This window comes from Eleutherodactylus coqui, chromosome 3 (assembly GCF_035609145.1).
Source record: "Eleutherodactylus coqui strain aEleCoq1 chromosome 3, aEleCoq1.hap1, whole genome shotgun sequence".
NCBI lineage: Eukaryota > Metazoa > Chordata > Amphibia > Anura > Eleutherodactylidae > Eleutherodactylus > Eleutherodactylus coqui.
In genome coordinates this window covers 44,323,597-44,347,019 of record NC_089839.1, presented here as the reverse complement: position 1 = coordinate 44,347,019, position 23,423 = coordinate 44,323,597, and the positions used below count along the sequence as shown (strand labels likewise).

At 44.2% G+C, this 23,423-nt stretch overlaps 1 protein-coding gene across 3 annotated transcripts in view; it reads left to right on the top strand.

Annotated features, from left to right (window-relative positions):
- The window catches only part of TTC7A (tetratricopeptide repeat domain 7A), a 436,415-nt gene that overhangs the window by 185,378 nt on the left and 227,614 nt on the right, over positions 1 to 23,423 (top strand). For all 3 annotated transcript variants that reach the window (XM_066595533.1, XM_066595532.1, XM_066595534.1), the window contains 3 exons: positions 5,972 to 6,089; positions 12,131 to 12,188; positions 15,762 to 15,834. In XM_066595533.1, the coding sequence (XP_066451630.1) occupies positions 5,972 to 6,089; positions 12,131 to 12,188; positions 15,762 to 15,834 (249 nt within the window). The remainder of the gene's footprint in view (positions 1 to 5,971; positions 6,090 to 12,130; positions 12,189 to 15,761; positions 15,835 to 23,423) is intronic.

Below are 23,423 nucleotides of genomic sequence, written 5' to 3'. Positions count from 1 at the left end.
TGATAAAGGTTAGTGATTCATCAGTCTAATCTGACTAATACAATATATATGTATAACGTGGCACAGGACCCCGGGAGCCTCGATAATTCTACTATTTACAGCTGTTTGTATGGAGCATAGACATAGACTCTTCCAAGAGAATTCGACTAAATCATATTAATGTTTAAAACATGACATCCATCTATTAATTTATCCCCGATTACCGTCTGGGTAAATTAAGTGGAACAGTTGGAAGGAAAAGTTTTTGTCCCAGGTTGAACATTCGGTAGTCTGGGGAAATCTAAGGCTCACACCTTCATCCAGTTTGTACAACTCAATAATCAGCTACACGTCTCTCAGGGAAGCTGGTTATAACTTTATTAAGTGGATGAAACTTGGCAAGTGGGGCCTCCCTGCAGTATATCACGTCCCTTAGCCTTCAATTGCATTTTGCTAATGAAAATCGTAAACTATTAGACTTCTTCAGCATTATAGATATTTGGTTCTGGCATTACTACGTTGCATTATCCATTATACAGGTAAACCTCCATAGAAAGTGCACCAAACATGAATCACAAAAACAGTTATTTTTTGTGGCCCCCCCTAAATAGTATTGCTCTTGGACATCCGAGGTCAGTGCAGCATTGTGCTGAGAGCCTAATCGTCAGTGTACCCCTTTTCTGAGACATTACTTGTCAATGTGGCCTTGTTCTGGAGCCACAAATGTCGGTGTACAACAATTCTAGAGCCCCAAGTCTCAGTAAATCCTTGTTCTGGAATGATTCTGAAATCTTAAGTGTGAGTGTATCCCAGGCACAGGAGCCTCATGTGTCAGCAAATCTTGTTTTGGATCCCCAAATGTCAGTATGTGTCTGTTCTAGAACCCCAAGTGTCAGTTTACAGTGGTTCTGGAACTCCAAATGCCAATGTATACTTGTTCTAAAGCCCCAAGTGTCAGGGAATCCTCTTTCTGCAGCCCCAGGTGTCAGTGTACAATGGCTCTGGAGCCCCAAGTGCCAGCGCATCCTTATTCTGGAGCACTACATATCTAAGTGACCTTGATCTCTTGAGTCCGAAGTTTCAGTGTATAATAGTGCAGGAACCCCAAGTGCTAGTGTACTTTTGCTCTAGAGTCACAACAGCCAATGTATCCTTGTTCTGGAGCAGATATGGCCACTGTACAATAATTCTTCAACCTCGTGAACCAGTTTAACCTTCTTTTGGAACTTCAAATGCCAGCTTGCCCTTGTTCTGTTACCTCAAATGTCAGCGAATCCTTGTTCTAGACACCCAAGTGCCAGTGGATCCTTGTTCTGGAGCACAAGGTGTCAATCTACAATAGTTCTAGAACTCTTAACGGCTAGTACATTCTTGTTCTTCATCTCCTAGTGTCTGTAGAATGGGAAAATCAAGCATGTCAAGATTTTTTCTGAATAACAAACATTACACAGTCAAGCAAATTGCAGCAAATACAATGTTGATGCTTCAACTAATGTCTCGAAATGCATAACTCGTTCTTCCTTAGCACGGATGGGTTATAACAGTAGATGACCAGTTCCAGTGTCATTGCTGTCAAAGGGAAACACTAGGGCAAGATGCCAGTGGGCAAAAGGGCACAAAAATTGTATCTCTAGAAAACAATGCCTAGAAAACAGATTTTCATTGCTTATGGGAGGATCAGAATTTGGCACAAGCAGCATGAATCGATGAACCCTTCCTGTTTGATGTCCGTACCTCCAGCTAATTTGTGGCCACTACTAGAAGTTTCATGTTCGCATGGCCAATATTCCTGCAGAACTATTTCCACCCCCAGTGGAGTCTATGTCACCATGAATAGCTGTAGTTCAGAAGGCAAAAGGAGGTCATACTAAAGCGATGTCTTCAAGAAAGTGGCCATTCAGCATAGATGCTCTTAGTTAAAGTGGTCAAATGACAGTAGGTGTGTGTGATCTCTATGAGACTGCCGGAGATGGTCAAACCATGAACCCTGCTCCTCCACCGTAGCCCTATAGTGATGAATGGAGTGGCAGAACACAAGCTCGGCTCTTCTCCATTCCTATGGAGGAACACAGGATCCCCGCTGCTGCGAACCATTGGCTTCCCAGTGTTCACACCCTCACCGATCCCTTTAAAGTAATGCATATAAAATACTTCTTTTTTATGACCTGTTCATTTGAACATGGCTGCTGTGATCTAGATAGCAATTAATAGAGAGAAGTTCTTATATCCAACAGAATGCCCAAATTATAAATGAGGGGGAACAGAGCCAATCTAAAGGAGGTGTGTTATACCATAATTATTTTATATGCTGCATAGGGTGTAATAGTACAGCATTAAAAGCAATGCAAAGCTTTCTAAAGACCTACCTTACAATTTCCACTTAGAATCACACAAAGCAGCACGCCTAGTACAGAACAATAAAATATAATCATATTCATCAAAGGCCAGCTTCCTACATCATGTAATAAAGCTAATTAAATAGACACAACTGTTACATTGAAAGTTATTGTGTATATTCAATGTCTTTTATTGCACCTGCTAGAAAAATGATAATTGAGTATAAGGTGTTTAAATGAATATCAGCTACCATTCCAGTGGTATTACTCGGTCTGGGCACTAGGGGCAGCTGCCCTGGCTCTTTTGCTTTCAGGGTTACAGGCCAGCAATTGCCGCAGACTGCGTAGCTGCAGGATCTCCCGCTTCAGTCCATTTTTTTTCGTTGATGTGGCTGTGTAGGCTTGATTTTTGCAGGGTGACTTGTAGTTTTTATTGGTATCATATTGTGGTACATACAAATTTTTGATCACTTTTTTTTTTTAGGAGATGAGGACCTTAATAAATTGCAATGCATGGCAGACCTGGGAGCCTTTCCTATACTCTGGGCATCCATGTTAACCCATCAGAGCCCCGCAATTGTGTTGTGGAGGGGCTGATGCGGCACCGAAGGGGCCATCGCTCCAGTTGGCTGTTTAGATGAGATGTCAACTTTGACAGCAGCATCTAGACAGTTAACTGCAGCAATCTGCGCTAGCTGTGACCGCTGCAGTTGCAGTCAGCTGTCAAAAACAGCCGTCCCCCATCAGGTATGCACCTGGCTTGGCTCCTGAGCCCGCTCTATGTAACACCCGCGACCACCCATCAGATATGCATGTTGATGGATGGTCGCAGGTCGCAGCGCAGGGACCAATCAGGGGCAGCTCTCACTCACACCCATTCATGAATTCATGAATGGGTGTGAGTGAGAGCTGCCTCTGATTGGTCAGGCTGTGACCAATCAGAGGCAGCTCATTCTCTGGGCAGTTCAGGAGAACTGCCGCCGGCCGCGGCTGAACTCCGTCTGCCGGGACAAGGTGAGTATATATATATTTTTTGTTTTTACACATTTCTGGATGAATTTCAGGGAAGGGCTTATATATTTAAGCCCTTCCCGAAAATTCATCCCGCGATCGCCCGCAGCGCATTGCTTTCAATGGAGCCGGCTGTATTGCCGGCTCCATTGAATTCAATGCGCTGGACAGCTCCGGCCCATTTCTATTGAAACGTGGCTAGGAGCAGTATTTTCGGGCGATTTTTCGGCCCCGGTCACGCGATTTGCGGATGCGCATCCGTCATGCGATCCGCAAATCGCGGGAAAAAACACCCGTGTGACTAAGGCCTTAGAGTGTATTTACACAGACTACTTCCCTGCGCGACTTCCGTCCAATTGCGATATAGACAGAACAGGAAAATAACCCATTATTTTCAACTGGCTTATACATGTGGGTGACTTTTCTCTCAGACTAAGATAGGAAAATTGCAGCATGTCTTATTTTTGGGCGATTCTTTTTCCAGAATTGCCTGTTATTTCCTACAAAAAAAAAACCATATCACATTCATATGTCATGTGATTTGCACACAAGTGCAATGCATTTTTTAAGATTTTAACTATTGGAACCACATGCAACTTTTTTTTCACACGTGTGAAACACGCAAGGAAAGCTAATGCATTTTTTCGCAAATTCTGTATCGCACACACTTGAAAATCAAGTCTACAACTGCAGGCAAATGACTGTGATATTGGTCTGATTTTCTTGGACCTACATCACACCTGCCCATGTAACTTCAGCATTATGGATGTTGATTTGTTTCCAACAGTAACCAACAGAGGTACAATATATATACAAAGATACTCAACTTGCAGATATGCAAATGATTAGTTGTAGCGTGATTAGATGAATGGTTTTGCCACCGAAGGTCCTAAAAGTTTTTCTCTGTTTGTGTAGAGCTTGTTGGCCGCTAGACATACCTCTACAAAGCAACCAAAGAGATTGTCTGCCATCCAGAGATAGGTGCCACCACTGTTACAGGCCCCCTGTGTTTGCCACAACCATTGCCGACACTTGGTCTCACGGCGCCCATTACATGGACTGCCTTTGACACCCACCCACCAGTCTCCGTTTGTGGTGGTGTCATGAGTGATGAAGCTCGACTGCTATAGAGTGTGTTGGCTTCAACGATAAATTCAGGTTTCGTTTGGGCACTGATGATGGCTGTGTTTGTGATTGAAGGCCCAGGGGTGAGCGCCTCAATCCTGCCTGTGCTGTGGAGCAGCACACTATTTGCTCTGCTGGTATACTGGTCTGCTAGGCCATCACATAGGATAGTCAGTCACCCCTAGTAGCGGTAGGAGGGACAATGACAGCTCAGTGATATGTTTAGGACATCCTACAGCCACGTGTCTTGCCTCTCTTGGCCGGGCTTACAAGAGGCATTTTCCAGCAGGATAATGCCTGGCCACGCACACAAGGGCATCCTCCACAACATTGCCACACTTCATTGGTTGCCCAGTCACCAGATTTATCACCAATACAACATATATGAGACCATTAGGAATACCAACTTCAACAGCCTACGAGTTTGCACGATCTAGAGGATGCTAAGCAAATGTGGAGCAATGTTCCGCAGGAGACCATATGGAACCTGCATGCCTCCATGCCTGTCCGTATCACATCTTGCATCCAAGCTAGAGGTGGTCCAACAGGGTGCTAGAGCCTCCATGCCTGCCCGTATCACATCTTGCATCCAAGCTACAGGTGGTCCAACAAGGTACTAGGAGCCTCCATGCCCCCCCACATCACATCCTGTATCCAAGCTAGAGGCGATCCAACAGGGTAGTAGAGCCTCTATGCCCGCCTGTATCACATCTTGTATCCAAGCTGGTGGCAGCCCAACAGGGTACTAAAGCCTCCATGCTCGTCTGTATCACCTCTTGTATGAAAGCTAGAGGCAGTACAACAGGGTACTAGAGCCTCCATGTTCGCCATATCACATCTTGTATTCAAGCTAGAGGCGATACAACAGGGTACTAGAGCCTCCATGCCCGCCTGTATCACATTTAGTATACAAGCTAGAGGTTGTACAACAGGGTACTAGAGCCTCCATGCCCACCCGTATCACATCTTGTATACAAGCTAGAGGCGGTACAACAGGGTACTAGAGCCTCCATGCCCACCCGTATCACATCTTGTATACAAGCTAGAGGTGGTACAACAAGGTACTAGAGCCTTCATGCCCGCCCGTATCACATCTTGTATTCAAGCTAGAAGTGGTACAACAGGGTACTAGAGCCTCCATGCCCACCCGTATTACATCATACATCCAAGCTAGAGGCGGTACAACAGGGTACTAGAGCCTCCATGCCCACCCGTGTTACATCATGCATCCAAGCTAGAGGCGGTACAACAGGGTACTAGAGACACCATGCCCGCCCGTATCACATCTTGTATCCAAGCTAGAGGCGATACAACAGGGTACTAGAGCCTCCATGTCCGCCATATTACATCTTGTATCCAAGCTAGAAGCGGTACAACAGGGTACTAGAGCCTCCCTTCAAGTGTTCAGTTTTGAGCAGTAAAGTATTCTTTCGCTCTGATATTGTAACTCCTTCTAGGTGTTTGATTTTTTTGACAATGAGTGTCTATCTATTTTTTAATGTCCATCTGTTGTTCTGCAGTTGAATGAAGGAGAACAGTTTGCAAAGCAAGTAACGGAGTTGGGAGAAGAAGCTGGAGAATCACTTGCTAAAGGATATCTTGCTTTGGGACTAGTGTACAGCCTCCAAGCCACTGATGGTAAGATTTCTCAATGGTTTTCACCAACAGTGCAAAAAAATTGGACGAACTTGCCATGGAATTTGCAAAATCTGCATGTTCTGCCCAATCTTGTTGCAATATTCCTCCCTGTGCCTATATACAGTATTACTACTTGTCAGAAAATAATCAATATACATGTCTGCATCTTTTATAATATTGCTTACATCATTTCTTAAGTTGATTAATACACTGGTCTACAGTAAGGCCCCTTGTCCACGGAGCTCCACTGCGGGAGTAGGAGCCGCAGACGGATTTCCGCTGTCAGCCTAATCTGACAGATAGGCTGACCGCGGAGAATCAGAGCAATTCGCAGCATGCGGCAAATTGCCGACCACGAGCGGAGAATCGCCGTGATTCTGTGCTTGTGGACATGGGGCCAGCGCTTTCCATAGCAATGCTATTTACCGCCGGAGAAATCACTGCCGTGGACAGGAGGCCTAACATAAGCAATAGCATTAAATGAGATCTGGCCTGTGTACTTTTAATAAAATCTGAAAATGATAGCCTAATAGGAATTGTATCCCCACAACATATACTAGCGCACCAGCCCAGTGCCATGTATATATTGTTATTGGGTAGTGTTGAGTGAACCAAAGCAGCCAAACCCTGTTTGTGGTCGAACTTAGCTAAAAGTTTGGTTTGGCTTAAACCCAAACCCTGAGTGGTTGATCTCAGAAGAATCTGCTAAAAGAAGAAGGAAAAGGAATTATAAAAAGGAAAAAAGAAATGAAAAGAATCTTTTTCCTTTATCTTTCTTTCTTCTTTTCCTTCATTATTAAAGGGGTTGTCTCGCGGCGAAAGCGAAAAAAAATTTTTTTCACTTAACCCCCGCATTCTTCCCTGTTAAAAAGAAAGCATAGGTTAGTTTTTAAAAAGCACATTGCACTTACCTGCATCAGCGTTCTGCAGCTTCTTCTAAAGATGGCGCCGCTGGTCTTCTCCCACGGTGGACCGCGGGTCTTCTCCCATGGTGCACCGTGGATTTTCTTCTCCTTCCTTGCGTTCCATTGCCGATTCCAGCCTCCTGATTGGCTGGAATCGGCACACGTGACGGGGCGGAGCTACAATGACGATGCGGTAAGCAGCTCTCCGGCGCGCGGCCCCATTCACCAGGCAGAAGACCGCACAGCGCAAGCGCGTCTAAAAAAGCAAGAAGCCAGCAAAATTAGACGGAGCCATGGAGACGGGGACGCCAGCAACGGAGCAGGTAAGTGAATAACTTCTGTATGGCTCATATTTAATGCACAATGTACATTACAAAGTGCATTAATATGGCCATACAGAAGTGTATAACCCCACTTGCTTTCGCGAGACAACCCCTTTAAGAACAACAGACGTACGTAGATACACTCCTTGGTGAGCTAAGAGTATTATACAAGACTTGTATGGCTCTTAGGCAGCATTTAGAATCTACGTCAAATAACTAAAGCTTAGATCAGCTACAAAGAACATCTCTTCATGGAGGACCCAGCATGCTTGTGCATCGCACAGGCAGCCCATTACTTTAAAGAGGTTGTCTTACTAAATTAAAGGGGTTGGCCCGCGCCAAAACCTAAAAATTTTTTTTTGCACAGACCCCCACATAGTACACAGTAAAAAGCACATCCATTTGTTATTTAAAAAAAAAAAAAATTCGCTTACCTGGATCCCCGTTCTGCAGCTTTGAAGATTCTTCTTTCAAAGATGGCGCCGCTGGTCTTCTCCCACGGTGCACCACGGGTCTTCTCCCATGGTGCACCATGGATGTTCTTCTCCAGTCTGCGTTCCACTGCCGATTACAGCCAGCTCATTGGCTGATCGGCACCACGTGACGGAGGCGGAGCTACGCGATGACGCGAGAAGAGGGAGGAGCCAGGACGCAGCTTGTGAGCCCCGGACCATCAAGAAGAGGATTCCTCTGTGAGCAAGCGCGACTGTTCGTGCGACCAGACGAAGACGTTTGATCGTCGCCATGGGGACGGGGACGCCAGCACCGGAGGGGGTAAGTGTATAACTTCTGTATGGACAATATTTAATGCACGATGTATATTACAAAGTGCATTAATATGGCCATACAAAAGTGCTTAACACCACTTGCTTTCGTGGGACAACCCCTTTCAGCTATCCTCTTGTCCACAGGATCCTCTAACCCGTGGGATCCTCTGCTGATTGGGAGAATGGGGCTCATAGCATCTCCGAATGAATGGAGTGATAGTCATACATTCCCACCGCCCCTTCATTCATTTCATTTTGAATGCTACGAGGGGCGTTCATTAAAGATTTTCCCTGACCCACTTCCTGTGGACTGAGAGCAACGCAACTTGGCACAGTTATTCATTGTATACCAAGTACAGCCTCATACATTGCATAGTGGCTGTGCCTGGTATTGCTGGTCAGTCCTATTCACTGAACTGCAGAAAGGCCATATGACCGAGGAGTGTGACTTCACAGGTCAATGAAGAGGCCACAGTGCTTGCCTGAGCACTGCAGCCCCTACAAATAGCTGATCCTCAGGGGTATCGGGAGTTGGGCCCCCAACAATTTGATATTGATGATCTATATCAAATATAGATCTTCAATAAATGGGTCCCAGAAAACTCCATTAACTTCTTAGCTAAGTTTTATATGACAGTTACATAATGCAATAATTTTTGTAAACATTGAATGACATTGCTTCAGCAAGGAATGCTGCGAGATTTCAACTTTGAAACCTGCAAACTATGAATGCAGCTCTGGCCTATAATACAGGCTGTAACTAGGGATTAGCACACCATTATTAGCATCTCTACATTTGGTAACAAACCCTCCACGTTAATCTAAGCACGGACATAAAGCTTTGCTTTGATATGTGTCTGCCCCCCCAATGAGTAGAGCTCTATTGTACAGGACCATTGTGCTCTGTGTCACTGAATCTAACCACAATGAACATAACACCACTGCAAGGCTGGCCTTAGCTACATGAAAGCCAGCTACATAAATCATCCTCCATATAGCTCTGTCTCCTCCTCTCTATTGTCCCAAGATGCCACTGGTAGCCCATCGGCCTTGCCACAACACAAGCAATTAGTTCTGTTACTGCATTAATGTTATAAGTTTGGGCGTGGTGCTGTATTCATGTTTTGAGCTTGGTTCTGGTGCTGTATTTATGTAATGAACTTGGCTGTGGTGCTGGATTTATGTTATAAACTAAGTTTTGATTCTGTATTTATGTTATTAACTTGGTTCTGGTGCTGTATTTACGTATTGAGCTTAGTTCTGGTGTTGTATTTATGTTATGAGCTTGGCTCTGGTGCTGTATTTACGTTTTGAGCTTGATTTTGATGCCGTATTTATGCTATTAGCTTTGTTCTGGTGCTGTATTTCTTATTTGTGTACTGAGCTGTATTTTTGTTATGAACTTGGGTTGCTTGTTGTATTCATGTTTTGATCATTGGATTCTGTATTTATGTTACTAACTCGCTTCTGATACTGTATTTCTGTACTGAACCTAATTCTGGTGTTGTATTTATGTTATGAGATTAGTTCAGCTGCAGTATTTATCTTATCAGCTTGGTTCTGGTACTGTATATATGTACAGTACGGAGCTTAGCTCTAGTGCTGTATGTTTTATGAGCTTAGCTCTAGTGCTGTATATTTTATGAGCTTAGTTCTAGTGCTGTATGTTTTATGAGCTTAGTTCTAGTGTTGTATTAATGCTATGTCTTGGTTCTGGTGCTGAATTTATGTACGGAGCTTAGCTCTAGTGCTGTATTTTTTATAAGCTTAGTTCTAGTGCTGTATGTTTTATGAGCTTAGTTCTAGTTCTGTATGTTTTATGAGCTTAGTTCTAGTGCTGTATTAATGCTATGGTCTTGGTTCTGGTGCCGAATTTATTCACTGAGCTGTTCTGGTGTGGGTATTATGCTATCTGGCAGATTTCTGCCTTTCAATGCAGTATATATTGTTTTTTCCTTATGACGGGGGAAAAGGGGGACGCAAAGAAAAAATTGCACAGGGTGCTATTTAACCTAAAGCCGGTATTGTAAGGCTGATTGTTGAATCTTCAACATGTTACATTTTTATTACAGTGATTATGTTTGTTGTAACACAATGTATGTTATATTGAAGGGAGACGTGTAGTAATTAAACCTCTGGGAGTCAATGGGTCTATGGAGACAATTATACTATCGGAGATTTGAAGCATATTTTCCAATCCCAAATTAGCCAGGACCAAAACTAAGTGGTTTATGAGGCATAAATAGATCTCACGTGTTACAAGGTGTTCTAGCATAATAACGTGATATCGCCTTCATTGCTATCACGCTGTGCAGAGCTGGATTATTACAGTGGGGTTTTATAGTGATAATCATCTAATACATTTAATAAGATACACTCATACACTGACATCTCGGTATTCTTTGGGGCATGGTTAGGCAGAGGATGTTTAAACATGCAGGATATACAGCACATTTCCTTTGGCAATTGCTGCAAATTGCAACTCCCAACATGCATAGGCATACCAGGTGGGTCTTATCACTTTGCTGGCATTATGCAGGTCATGTACTATATGCACACTACAAGGTGGAATACATGAATATGGCATCAGTCTGTTTTCGGATTATCCTTATGGACGTCCTTTTCTGGTCCCTCAGAGGACATAGATTTGAACTGACATTATCACTAAAGTTGGTTTGGGGGTGTGGTCATGGTAATAAAGGGTGGAGCTTATGTCTAATGACAGTGCTTTTATGTCTCCATAACAGGGGCTCCTGAATATGAGCTCGCCATTTTAGAAGCTTCCGAAAATGCTTAACTGTCCACACTACCACTGCTATCTTTTAGCAATGGGCTACACAACATGCCTTTAAGGGGCCTTATATAGCCCTCATGCCATACTAATGTTTCAGACTAAAAAAATTATCTAGCAGCCATCGGCTCCTATAGTGAAAAGTTTAGGAGTCAATTAATTTTTTTTGTGGCCAAATTTAAATACATATAACTAATGTAAAATAACTAATAAAAGACTGTACTATAAAGCTGTTCCCTCCACCTCCAGCATAATCACCCTCAAACATATATCCCCCACCCACAGCATACCTTTTAAGCCCCTACCCAACCCAGCATAATTGCCCCCACATCCCTAACATAAACCATTAAAAACCCCTCTCTCACCACACCATCATCACTTTCAATCTCCCACCCCAAATCTGCAACATAATCACTTTAAAGCTCCTCTCCCCACCCCCAGCATTACTTTCAAGTCCCCGTTACCTCCTGCATAGTCACTTTCAACCTTCCCTCCAATTTTGAGAAACGTTACATTCAAGGCCTGTCCCCACTTCCATATAATTATGTTCAGAGATCCTCTCCAATAATAGGAGCTGAGCCATGACGCCTCACTCCTCCACCTTCTTCAAAGAGCACATAAACACTGGCCAGGTACCTCCGCAGTCATCCGTAGTACTCACAAAATATCTGCTGCCTGCTCTTTTTCCCTTTCCCCCAAAGGTATCATTGTAGCACAACCCCTGTAGTGTGAATGTAGTCACTTTTTCAGCTCCGGACAGGCAGCATATCCTTAGGGGACGGGTCATTCAGCTGATGTGTCACATACTAGGCGTGTCAGCTAAATGACCCACCCATGAGGAAATACTTCTTTCATTACAGCTATGTGACGGGGCATTCTTGCAGCTATTTGCCAAATCTTGGACTTATTGGTGACTATTTTTGTTGCCATCTGAAGCCCTGCATAGATAACTTTTTTTTTAAGCATAACTTGAGTTCCGGTTCCGTCCCCCGTGTTCTCATAATCTGCAAAGTTATCTTTTATGTGATAACCTGATCACACACCACAAAGAAGAATTGCCGTTGTCCATCTGGCATGGCTCTATCCATATATCTCAGTGTGTATAAACCGTGTCCGCATGTTTATACTCTGCACTCCTCCAAGATAAATACTTAGTCTGTGAATTAGTGTCTCTATAACTTTTTATGCTTTTCTTATCCCGCTGACAATTTATTGTGTTTAGTTGATCTCTTAGAAATATTTCTTTTTGTTGTAGCCGCTCAGAAAAGCTCTCAAGATGATTGGAGTAAGAAAGCCCTGCAGGCGTTACAAAGGTAAAATAATTATTACGCGTTCTTTAATCACACTCGTTTTGTGGAGCTGAAAGTAAGCATGGAATTAACGTCATAATATTGGACTCGTGAAATTAAACTACATAATGAGGCCTCTTTACAACCGGTGACTTTTCTGACTTAACCAAACACTTGTAGAAACTGAATTAAAGTTCTTTTATGAAGTGGAAGAAGACAGAAAATATAATAAATCCCTTCGTTGATCTCAGAGAAGATAAATCTCTACTAACTACTTTCCGGTCTTAGTCTTTGCTGAGATGATTACACCGACATGCCAAAAGTCATGAGATAGCAGTATCTATATTGATTACAAAGTGGCTTTACCTCAAGGGACGGCTTGGGAATGGCCAGACCTGTATAATTTGTGGGTTATCTTACGAATATGAATTTGAACGAAGTATGATAATGGGTGCCAGGCGGAGGAGACATTCCATTTCCGAAGTTCCGCGGTGCCACATGTGTACAGGGAGTACGTCATAGATGGCATGTCACAGTGGACACAGTGGACAAAGCGGTGGCCACCCACATGTGCTTAATAATCGTTACTCACGGTGATTGGTTAGAATTGTCAATATGAATAGACAAGTGACTCCAGCAGAAGTCACATTCATATTCAATGGCCCACATATCCCAGAGGCAGAAGATTCACTAGAGTGCCGCTATTAACACCACAACACCAGAGTCAGCACCTCACCTAAACTCGTAGACTCGAAGACTAGCAATATGTGGCGTGGTCACCATACCAATTGTATCAGCCTGATAGTAGGGTTATCAACAAGGCATTAGTGGTGGTTCCATACTGCTGTGGGGTGTGTTCTCATGGCATGGGTTGGGTTCATTGGTCTGCCTAAAAGCATCCTTTACCAGTACCGCTATATTTCACTGCTTGGTGACCATTCACACCCTTTCAGGAATTTCATGTACCCCCTACAATGATGGAATATTCCAGCAGGATAATGCAACGTGCTATCAGGCCAAAGTTTGCCAGATTTGATTCAGTGAGTATTATAGGGAGTTCCTATGAATGGTGTGGCCTGTACGTTCACCAGACATGAACCCAATGAAGGCTTTATGTAGTGAAGAGGTTTGCAACCAAGATCCAAAATCCAATACCTTTGAGCTATGGGTGGCTTTCCATACGACAGGGCTCAACATTCCTCCAGATGTCTTCCGTCCACTCGTAGAATCAATACTACATTGAGTGTCTGCACTTTGCCGGGCAGAGGGGTCCTACACGATAATACCGTACGGGACAACAAAAGTGCACTTTGAATTTTTTCCTGTCTCAGAAATAGTTAAGCCACCCTAATTTTGGGTCGAGAAACACAAATATGACATTAGATTTTGTTTATTAGCTCTGGTTTTTAAAATATACTAATCTCAAATCAAAATACTAAAAATAGGCTTTGAAGTTTTTTCTTTTCTCAAAATAACTAAACTGCCCTCATTTTGGGTCGAGGAAAATGAATGTTTTGTTTAGTAGGCCTAACTCTGGTTTTAGATACACTAACTTCAAATAGTGCTTGTCCTGATCTCCTAATTGGATACCGAAATATTGATGATATGCAGTCTTTGTGATTGGGGTAATTCTGGGCAGAAAATGTCACCTGACCACACATGTAACAAAAATTTTCAGAAGATTTTTTACAATTACGTGGCATCCTAAATTCCGAATTCCTTGATGAAATTACTAAGAAATACCTATTTTCATGTCGGAAAGATTTTCCCTGTTGACTGGTGTAATAGTTCGGTGTATATTGAGGTGGGGAGATCTGCATTATAACCTATACATTGGCAGTTGATATATGGCGCTTACGTCATTTAAGAATGCTTTCACACGTGATAAAAAGATCCGCAAAAATCTGAAGGTTTATCGTGGATTTTGACACAAATTTGCAGCAAAATTGCTGCAAATTTTGCAGTTTACAAATCTGCAGCAATCCTTGCACAAATCTGTATCAAAATCCACATGCGAGACATTCTGACTGCGGTACAGATCTTTCTGCGCAAAATATTCCATGTGTTTAAAGCACCTTTGTCCTCGTTGACAATTTGCTAATTGGTCACAGATTTGAGCATGGATCCAGAGCCCAAATTCATTGGGACATCTACATGATTTTAGCATTCTACTGAAAGATTTGATAATCCACTCCATAGTTCATACAGTGCGGATTTTCCCACCTGCAGATTCTGAAATCACCGTTGCCCCCCCCAAAAAAAAACAATTGAAATTTGATAATTCTTGGTCTGTCAAGATTGAGTTTTTTTTCCTAGGTATTGAATAGTGCCGCACCCAAGTGTGAATAGAGTCTTCCCTATACTAACTACTATACTAACTAAAGTAGCCCAGCACTATAGTCTTATGAAAGGTGTCTAAGGGTACTTTTACTTACAGCAGAATTGGTGTGGATTTTATGCTGCGCTGCAAATCTATGTCAATTTCTGAGTAAAAAAACGCATCAAAATCTGCGGATTTTGGTGGGGATCCACTGCAGAATTCACCCCTTCAATTAAAAGGGTGAATCTGGTGTGGATCCGCAACATTTGAACATACCCTCAAAGAAAATGTCTGTTGCCCATAGCAACCATTCACAGCACAGCTTACATTTTACCTTAGCAATATAAGAATTGAAAGCTGCGCTGTGATTGGTTGCTATGGGATATGTAGTGGCCCGACGTTGTAGTGTTGATGTATGTGAATGAGTGAATCCAGTGTGTTTGTGTATGCGCCCCTTTAACTGCGTGAGTGACATGGTTGTAAGTCTTGGGTAGTAGGAGGTGGACCTTGGGGTAGAGAGAAGAAGAGAGCTGAGAAAATGTGGTCAGAGGAGGTGGACGATCCAGTGTGAGCCTGAGGCGTAGACTAGCGGTTCTTCTGCTACCATGAAAAGAAGAAAAGTAATATAAGGAGTCTCAGAAAAGAGAATGCTTTCACTGTCTCAGGAGTTTAAGCCGCATGGACGGTCTATCAGATAACTGGGACTGAGGACGTCTGGAGTTGAGAAGGAAGAGTGTCTCCTAGTAAGCGTGTGAAACTGAAAGCACGAAAAATGAATACAATCTTGTAAAGAAAATGTTATGCGTGAAAAGTGTTATACGCAAGTGATTTGTTAGAGAATCAAAGCTGGGAAAGTCTGAGTAAAGTACAGCTGTGCACCTCTGGAAACTTCACTATTGGACTGTGGACTCTTTTTTTTTGCGCCGTGTGAATGGCTGCCCAAAAGAGGTACTGGCGTCACGTGACGTTTGTGTTAAAAGTCAGGAACATCATAATCTTGATGCTCCGTGTATGTTCACTGTGCGCACGACCGAGCTAGGCCATGCTGACGCCGCTGTCGGGAGATCCTCATGGTCTCCCTCCGCAACGGTGAGCCTCCCGCTCGGGCTGCTGCAGATACAAAGACAGATTTTTTCTTAGACAGCTTCCATAAGAGTGTGGTGCTGGCTTATTTTTCCATGGCCCATATTGTGTAATAAGTGCTCAAACGTACGCTCTATGACTGATCATAACTAGTTATGCATTGATACTAATTATATCAACTTATGTTCTTACAGGGCACATGAAATTGATCGAGAGGACCCTCAGATTATCCTGTATCTATCACTCCAGCTGGCCCTTGTAAGACAGGTGAGTCATTCAAGTTAAAGAGGTTTTCCAGGGAAGATGCTATTGATGACTTATCTTCAGGATAGATCATCAATAGTTGATAGGCTGGGGGGTGGGGGGGCGCTTCTGGAGACCCGAAGGTAATCAGCTGATCAGACGCCCACTGACAGAGCCGTAAATACACAAAGGTATTTGCAGGAGCCAATCACTGAACGCTGATTGGCTCCTGCAGCAGCGAGTATTCACTCAAAAAACGCTTGCATGTATTTATGTGCGTTCCGTGGACTCAACAACGAATGAATGGGCATTGGGTAGGGGTCAAAATTTCAAACACGCCCACCAAAGAACTTCACGCCCCCTAACTAGTCAAAGAAATTGAACAACGAGGGAACAACAATCACTCGGAAAAGTACACAAACACCAATCATTTGCATGCTCAGCAACTGCTTTGAGGAACTATTCAAACAATGGTTGTCCTGTGTAAAGCCGCCTTTATACCACCAGGGATATAGCCGTCTGAGCAGCCTATAAGCAACTGTTGCATCTAGTTTCCTCTCTGCAAAAGAAATGGACAGTTGTGTGCTGGGAGTTCTGTTAGTGTACTATTATAGCCAAAGAGTGGTAGTGGGCGACTGTCGTCCTGTGTATACACAGGACCCAACAAGGCGAGTAAACCTTGTCGGAGTCACTTGACTTTTAGCTCAACTAAAAAACTGTGCCACTCCAGTCTTGTCCATTGGTAGCGTCTGCTAATGTGGCTCAGCTCAATTCCAATGAATGGAACTAAGGGTCCATTTAGACGTGACACTCGTCCCCGCATTCACTCGCTCCTGCGCTGTTGCACGAGAGCTAGTATTGCTGGCTCACTCACAGAACGGCCAGCAGGGGGTGGGGTGGCTGCAGGAAATTTCTCTGCCCCCCTCTCCCCTGCCCCTCTCCATTGACTTAACATAGCAGCCGTTCAGTGCTGAACGTCTGCTATTTACACTGAACGATCAGCTCATCGTCCATCGTTTATGCTGCATGGACGATGAGCTGATCGCTGATCATTCAGTGTTAACAGCAGTCATTCAGTATTAAATGGTAAGTCAATGGAGAAGGGCGGGGGAGAGCGAGGAGTGAAATCTCCTCCAGCCGCCCTGCTGTGAGCCAACGATACTAGCCCCCGTATAGGTGCAGGAGAGCGAGTATGTGCGGGGACAAGTGTAGGGCATCGTTTGCCTGATATTTGTCCCATCTATAAGGACCTTTGGCTACAACACAGGACTAAGCCTACAGGCAGGAGTGTTGGCGTTCTTTTTTTCCTAGATAACCCCATTAATCAGTTATTTATTTGCTTTTTGTCTGTTATAAAAAAAAATAATAAAGAATATTGTCAGTTTGTTTGTTTTATGTTTATTAGTACATTTGTAGCTTTTGTCTTTTAATTTGGATTAATTATTCTTTTTTGAACATGTTTTTGTTTTTTTTTCGCTGTTGTCAACCCCCCAAAAATAAAATTGAGTTCTAGTATGTCGGATTCCTGGCTAACCGAACCGATAATTAATACTTGGATATTTTCACACGGAGCAGATTGTATTTACAGTTTCTTTTCACAGTTAACGGAGTACAGCTTCATCTGAATTATTGTTGTGTTTGTGAGAAGGGCATTGTCTGCATATCACCTTAAAGATTACTGAACATTTTGTGGAGTATTGCCGTCAGTATGTATATAACCGTATGATTAGAATCCTTGTTGATCCTTTAAAGGAACTTATATTTTAACCCCTGCCCTCCCCATGACGCAAGGGTACGTCATGGGAGCGGGGTACTTCCCGCAAAATGACGTACCCTTACGTCATAGGGATAGCGTGAGATCATAGCAGATCTCGCGCTATCCCGCAGTGGGAGCCGGCTGTCAGTAGTAGCCGGCCTCCCGCTGCGACAGCGGGGAGCATCGGAGATGCGCCCACCCTCCGTTAACGCCTTCCCTGACGCGATCTAAGTAGATTGCGGCAAGGAAAGGGTTCACAGAGGGAGCCCGCTCCCTCTGTGACTCCAGCCGGCTCTTGCGATAACATCACGAGAGCCCGGCTGGTTGCTATGGCAACAGGACGCCAGATACCGGCGTGCTGTATTGCCATTGCTTAAGATCGCTATAGTAAGCGATAAGGCATGGCAGGAGAGAAGTCCTGCCATGCCTTATCGTAGCGATCTTCAGTCCTGCAGTGTAAGTCCCTCAGAGGGACACAGATTGTGTAAAAATAAGAGCAAAATAAAGTACAAAAAATAAAAATATAAAAAAAAAAGTTAAAAACCCCCTTTTTTTATGCTTTTTCTTATATCAGCATAAAAAACAAATCCCACATATTTGGTATCGACGCGTTCATAACGACGCATACAATAAATTGAACACGCTTTTTATCCTGCATGGCAAAAAGCGTTTAAAAAAATGCTAAAAAACTGAGGCAAAATGCTAATTTTTAGCGTTTTGTCTCCCAAAAAATGCAATAATAGTGATAAAAAAACCTATGTGCCCCAAAATGGTAGCAATATAAACTACAGCTCATCTCGCAACAAATGAGCCATCATAGAGCTCCGTCCATGGAAAAATAAAAAAGTTACAGGACTTTGAATGCAGTGAGTTTAGAAAAAAATAATAATTTCCAAAAAAAACGCTTTTATTGTGGAAAAAAATATAAGAATTTTGGTATTGTTGTAACCGTACCGGCCCGCAGAAAAAAATGTAGTGTGTCATTTATGCTACATAATTAATGCTCTAAAAAACCCCAAAAAATCTATGGCAGAATTGATGCGTTTTCTCTCCCTACGATAATAAAAAAATAATAAAAGTTTTACAATATAGCCTATGTACCCAAAAATGGCACCAATAAAAACTACAGTTCGCCACGCAAGAAACAAGCCCTTATACGGCCGCGTCGACGGAAAAATTAAAAAGTTATGGCTGTTAAAAAATGGAGATGAAAAAATACCAAAAATCGTTTGGACCTCAACGCCAAAATAGGCCATGTCATTAAGGGGTTAAGGATCCTTTTACACCAAACGATTATCATTTGACCGAGTGAATGACATCAGTGTTAGTGCGATCGCTCGGGCCGCCTGTTTACTCAGCAGATACATCGTTGGCTCGTTCAAACCAGAAATCGTTTAGTCTTTCACACTCGCCGTATAAGTGAATGAAAACGACTGAACGAGCGCCATTTAAACTGAACTATACGTAAATGGGCCAACGATGCCTATTGTTCTTTTTCGCTTGTTTGAACAATTTTTGAACAATAATCGTTCTGTCTAAAAGGGCCTTTAGAGTAGCCAAGGTAAGGGCCCTGAAGGATGGGCGCCATGTAACACTCCAGCTTTTCTTTCTATCATTCATCTCTATATCTTTCCCCATCAATAGAAACCAGTCATCCCAACAGCAGTCCCCCATAATCAGCCGGGGTCTAGGAGACCTGCAAAAAAGGTTGAGTGGGTCTGTTGACCACACTGCTGCAGCTCAGGCTCATTTAGAGAGGAGTTCCTCATTGGTTAGCCTCTCTTTATTTGACTTTCCTTTTGTTACATAATTGAGTCCTACTGTAAGTCTTAGGGGTATCTACTGTGTTTCCCCCCAAAGAAGACATGGTCTTATATTAATTTTTGCCCCAAAAGAGGCACTAGGGCCTAATCTTGGGAATGTCTTATTTTACTTACTCAGCAAGCTCGGTCCAGGTCTTTCCTGCTGCATTCCAGAGCCCATGTTTCCTGCAGTCCTCTGCCTCCCCCGCAGAAAACTTCCTGGTTACTGGATTCGTAAATCCCACCTCCACGAAGTGATGGCTGTGATTGGTTCTTCGAGTGCTGCATGGATTGACGGAGCAATCCTCAAAGGACCAATCACAGCCATCGCTTCGTGAAGGTGGGATTTATGAATTGACTAAGCAGAGGCTCAGCCAATTCATAAATCCTGCCTCCTCGAAGCGATGGCTGTGATTGGTTCTTTAAGCAATGCTTAGCCAAAATAAATGCAGCGCTCAAAGAACCGATCACAGACATCGCTTTGTGGAGGTGGGATTTATGTATCCTGTAACCAGGAAGGGATCCTGTGTGGACGGCCCGAGGAGTGCGGGAATCGCGAAGAGGCTTTGGGAAGGAACTGGACCGAGCCTGCTGGGTAATGTATTCCTATTGACTTTTTTAATGAAATGTAACTAGTTGTATTTTTGGGTTAGGGCTTATTTTCAGGAAAACACGGTAAGTACTGGGAGACACCATGAACCAGTAAAGGAGACAGCTACAGGTGAAGTCCTGTTCTGCCGTCTTGTCTGCAGCTAATGTCTTTTAAAAAGCCCCATTTGTTGTCTGTAACCATGAAGCCATAGAGGTACATAGGCATTGTAGACACTAAATGGAAGCACATTTTTGAACAAAATTTAAAGGGAATGTGTAATCAGAAAATGACTTATTACATAAATCACATTTTTGTGTTAAATATATTTTTTAAGAATTTTTTTTTAACATTTTTGGTCACAATCTGTATTAACCCCTTAAGGACATGGCCTGTTTGGGGCTTAAGGACTAGAGATGAGCGAGCACCAAAATGCTCGGGTGCTCGTTACTCGGGACGAAATTATCGCGATGCTCGAGGGTTCGTTTCGAGTAACGAACCCCATTGAAGTCAATGGGCGACCCGAGCATTTTTGTATTTCGCCGATGCTCGCTAAGGTTTCCATGTGTGAAAATCTGGGCAATTCAAGAAAGTAATGGGAACGACACAGCAACGGATAGGGCAGGCGAGGGGCTACATGTTGGGCTGCATCTCAAGTTCACAGGTCCCACTATTAAGCCACAATACCGGCAAGAGTGGGCCCCCCCCCCCAACAACTTTTACTTCTGAAAAGCCCTCATTAGCAATGCATACCTTAGCTAAGCACCACACTACCTCCAACAAAGCACAATCACTGCCTGCATGACACTCCGCTGCCACTTCTCCTGGGTTACATGCTGACCAACCACCCCCCCTCCCCCCCCCCCACAGCGCACACCAAAGTGTCCCTGCGCAGCCTTCAGCTGCCCTCATGCCACACCACCCTCATGTCTATTTATAAGTGCGTCTGCCATGACGAGGAACCGCAGGCACACACTGCAGAGGGTTGGCACGGCTAGGCAGCGACCCTCTTTAAAAGGGGCCGGGCGATAGCCCACAATGCTGTACAGAAGCAATGAGAAATATAATCCTGTGCCACCGCCATCAGGAGCTGCACACGTGGGCATAGCAATGGGGAACCTATGTGCCACACACTATTCATTCTGTCAAGGTGTCTGCATGCCCCAGTCAGACCGCGGTTTTTTATAAATAGTCACAGGCAGGTACAACTCTGCAATGGGAATTCCGTGTGCACCCACAGCATGGGTGGCTCCCTGGAACCCACCGGCGGTACATAAAAATATCCCATTGCATTGCCCAACACAGCTAAGGTAGTAATGTTGTGCTTAATGCAGGTGGGCTTCGGCCCACACTGCATGCCCCAGTCAGACTGGGGTTCTTTACAAGTGGAAACAGATGCATTTACAAGTCCCTGTGGACCGACAGCATGGGTGGGTGCCAGGAAGCCACCGGCGGTACATAAAAATATCCCATTGCATTGCCCAACACAGCTGAGGTAGTAATGTCGTGCTTAATGCAGGTGGGCTTCGGCCCACACTGCATGCCCCAGTCAGACTGGGGTTCTTTACAAGTGGACACATGTAGGTTAAACTCCGTGTGCACCTACAGCATGGGTGGCTCCCTGGAACCCACCGGCGGTACATAAAAATATCCCATTGCATTGCCCAACACAGCTGAGGTAGTAATGTCGTGCTTAATGCAGGTGGGCTTCGGCCCACACTGCATGCCCCAGTCTGACTGGGGTTCTTTAGATGTGCTTTCAGATACATTTATAATTCTCTGTGGACCCACAGCATGGGTGGCTCCCTGGAACCCAATGGCGGTACATAAAAATATCCCATTCCATTGCCCAACACAGCTGAGGTAGTAATGTCGTGCTTAATGCAGGTGGGCTTCGGCCCACACTGCATGCCCCAGTCAGACTGGGGTTCTTTACAAGTGGACACATGTAGGTTAAACTCCGTGTGCACCTACAGCATGGGTGGCTCCCTGGAACCCACCGGCGGTACATAAAAATATCCCATTGCATTGCCCAACACAGCTGAGGTAGTAATGTCGTGCTTAATGCAGGTGGGCTTCGGCCCACACTGCATGCCCCAGTCAGACTGGGGTTCTTTACAAGTGGACACATGTAGGTTAAACTCCGTGTGCACCTACAGCATGGGTGGCTCCCTGGAACCCACCGGCGGTACATAAAAATATCCCATTGCATTGCCCAACACAGCTGAGGTAGTAATGTCGTGCTTAATGCAGGTGGGCTTCGGCCCACACTGCATGCCCCAGTCAGACTGGTAATATGTACCTTAACAGTAACCGCGTTGGTGGTAATGTGTTGGTGACTTCGGACCTAGTAGCGCGTTTTTATTTTGTTGGTTTTCGGAATGTGGCCAGGATTAAGTGGCCTGTGGCGGGGGACGTTTTTGAGGCACTACGTGTCCTCTCCACGTGTCCGTGGTTATATGCACCTTAACAGTAACAGCGTTGGTGGGAAATGGCCTCGCCGCCATCATGTCTTTGGGAAGCCTCTGTTTCCACACCCCAGAGACATACCATTAGCAGCGGTATAGGCAGAGCCCATAATTACTAACATTTCAGCCGTAGCATTAGGACAGGCCCCACTAACATATCACTAGCAGCATTATAGGGGGAGCACAGTATGCGTTCCATTTCAGTAATAGTAGCACTCAAGACAGGCCCCAGTAACAATTCCGAAGCAGCAGTATAGTGGGAGCGCAGTCTTCGTTCCATTTCAGTAGCTGCAGTATAGACAAGGCACAAGTTACATTTATGTAGCTATAGTGTAGCCCAACCCCACACACCTTTCTGTACCATGAGTGCAGGCGAAGAACATAGAAATTGCTATGATTACACTGTAGGCGAGGGGCCACAAAAATTGCTGTATCAACAGTACTAATGTACATCCAAAAAATTGGCCATGGCCAACCAAGAGGGCAGGTGAAACCTATTAATCGCTTTGGTTAATGTGGCTTAAGTGGTAACTAGGCCTGGAGGCAGCCCAGTTTAACGAAAAATTGGTTCAAGTTAAAGTTTCAACGCTTTTAAGAGCATTGAAACGTATAAAAATTGTTTAGAAAAATTATATGAGTGAGCCTTGTGGCCCTAAGAAAAATTGCCCGTTCGGCGTGATTACGTCAGGTTTCAGGAGGAGGAGCAGGAGGAGGAGGAGGAATATTATACACAGATTGATGAAGCAGAAATGTCCCCGTTTTGGATGGTGAGAGAGAACGATGCTTCCATCCGCGGGTGCAGCCTACGTATTGCTTACGTATCGCTGCTGTCCGCTGGTGCAGAAGAGAAGTCTGGGGAAATCCAGGCTTTGTTCATCTTGATGAGAGTTAGCCTGTCGGCACTGTCGGTTGACAGGTGGGTACGCTTATCCGTGATGATTCCCCCAGCCACACTAAACACACTCTCTGACAAGACGCTAGCCGCAGGACAAGCAAGC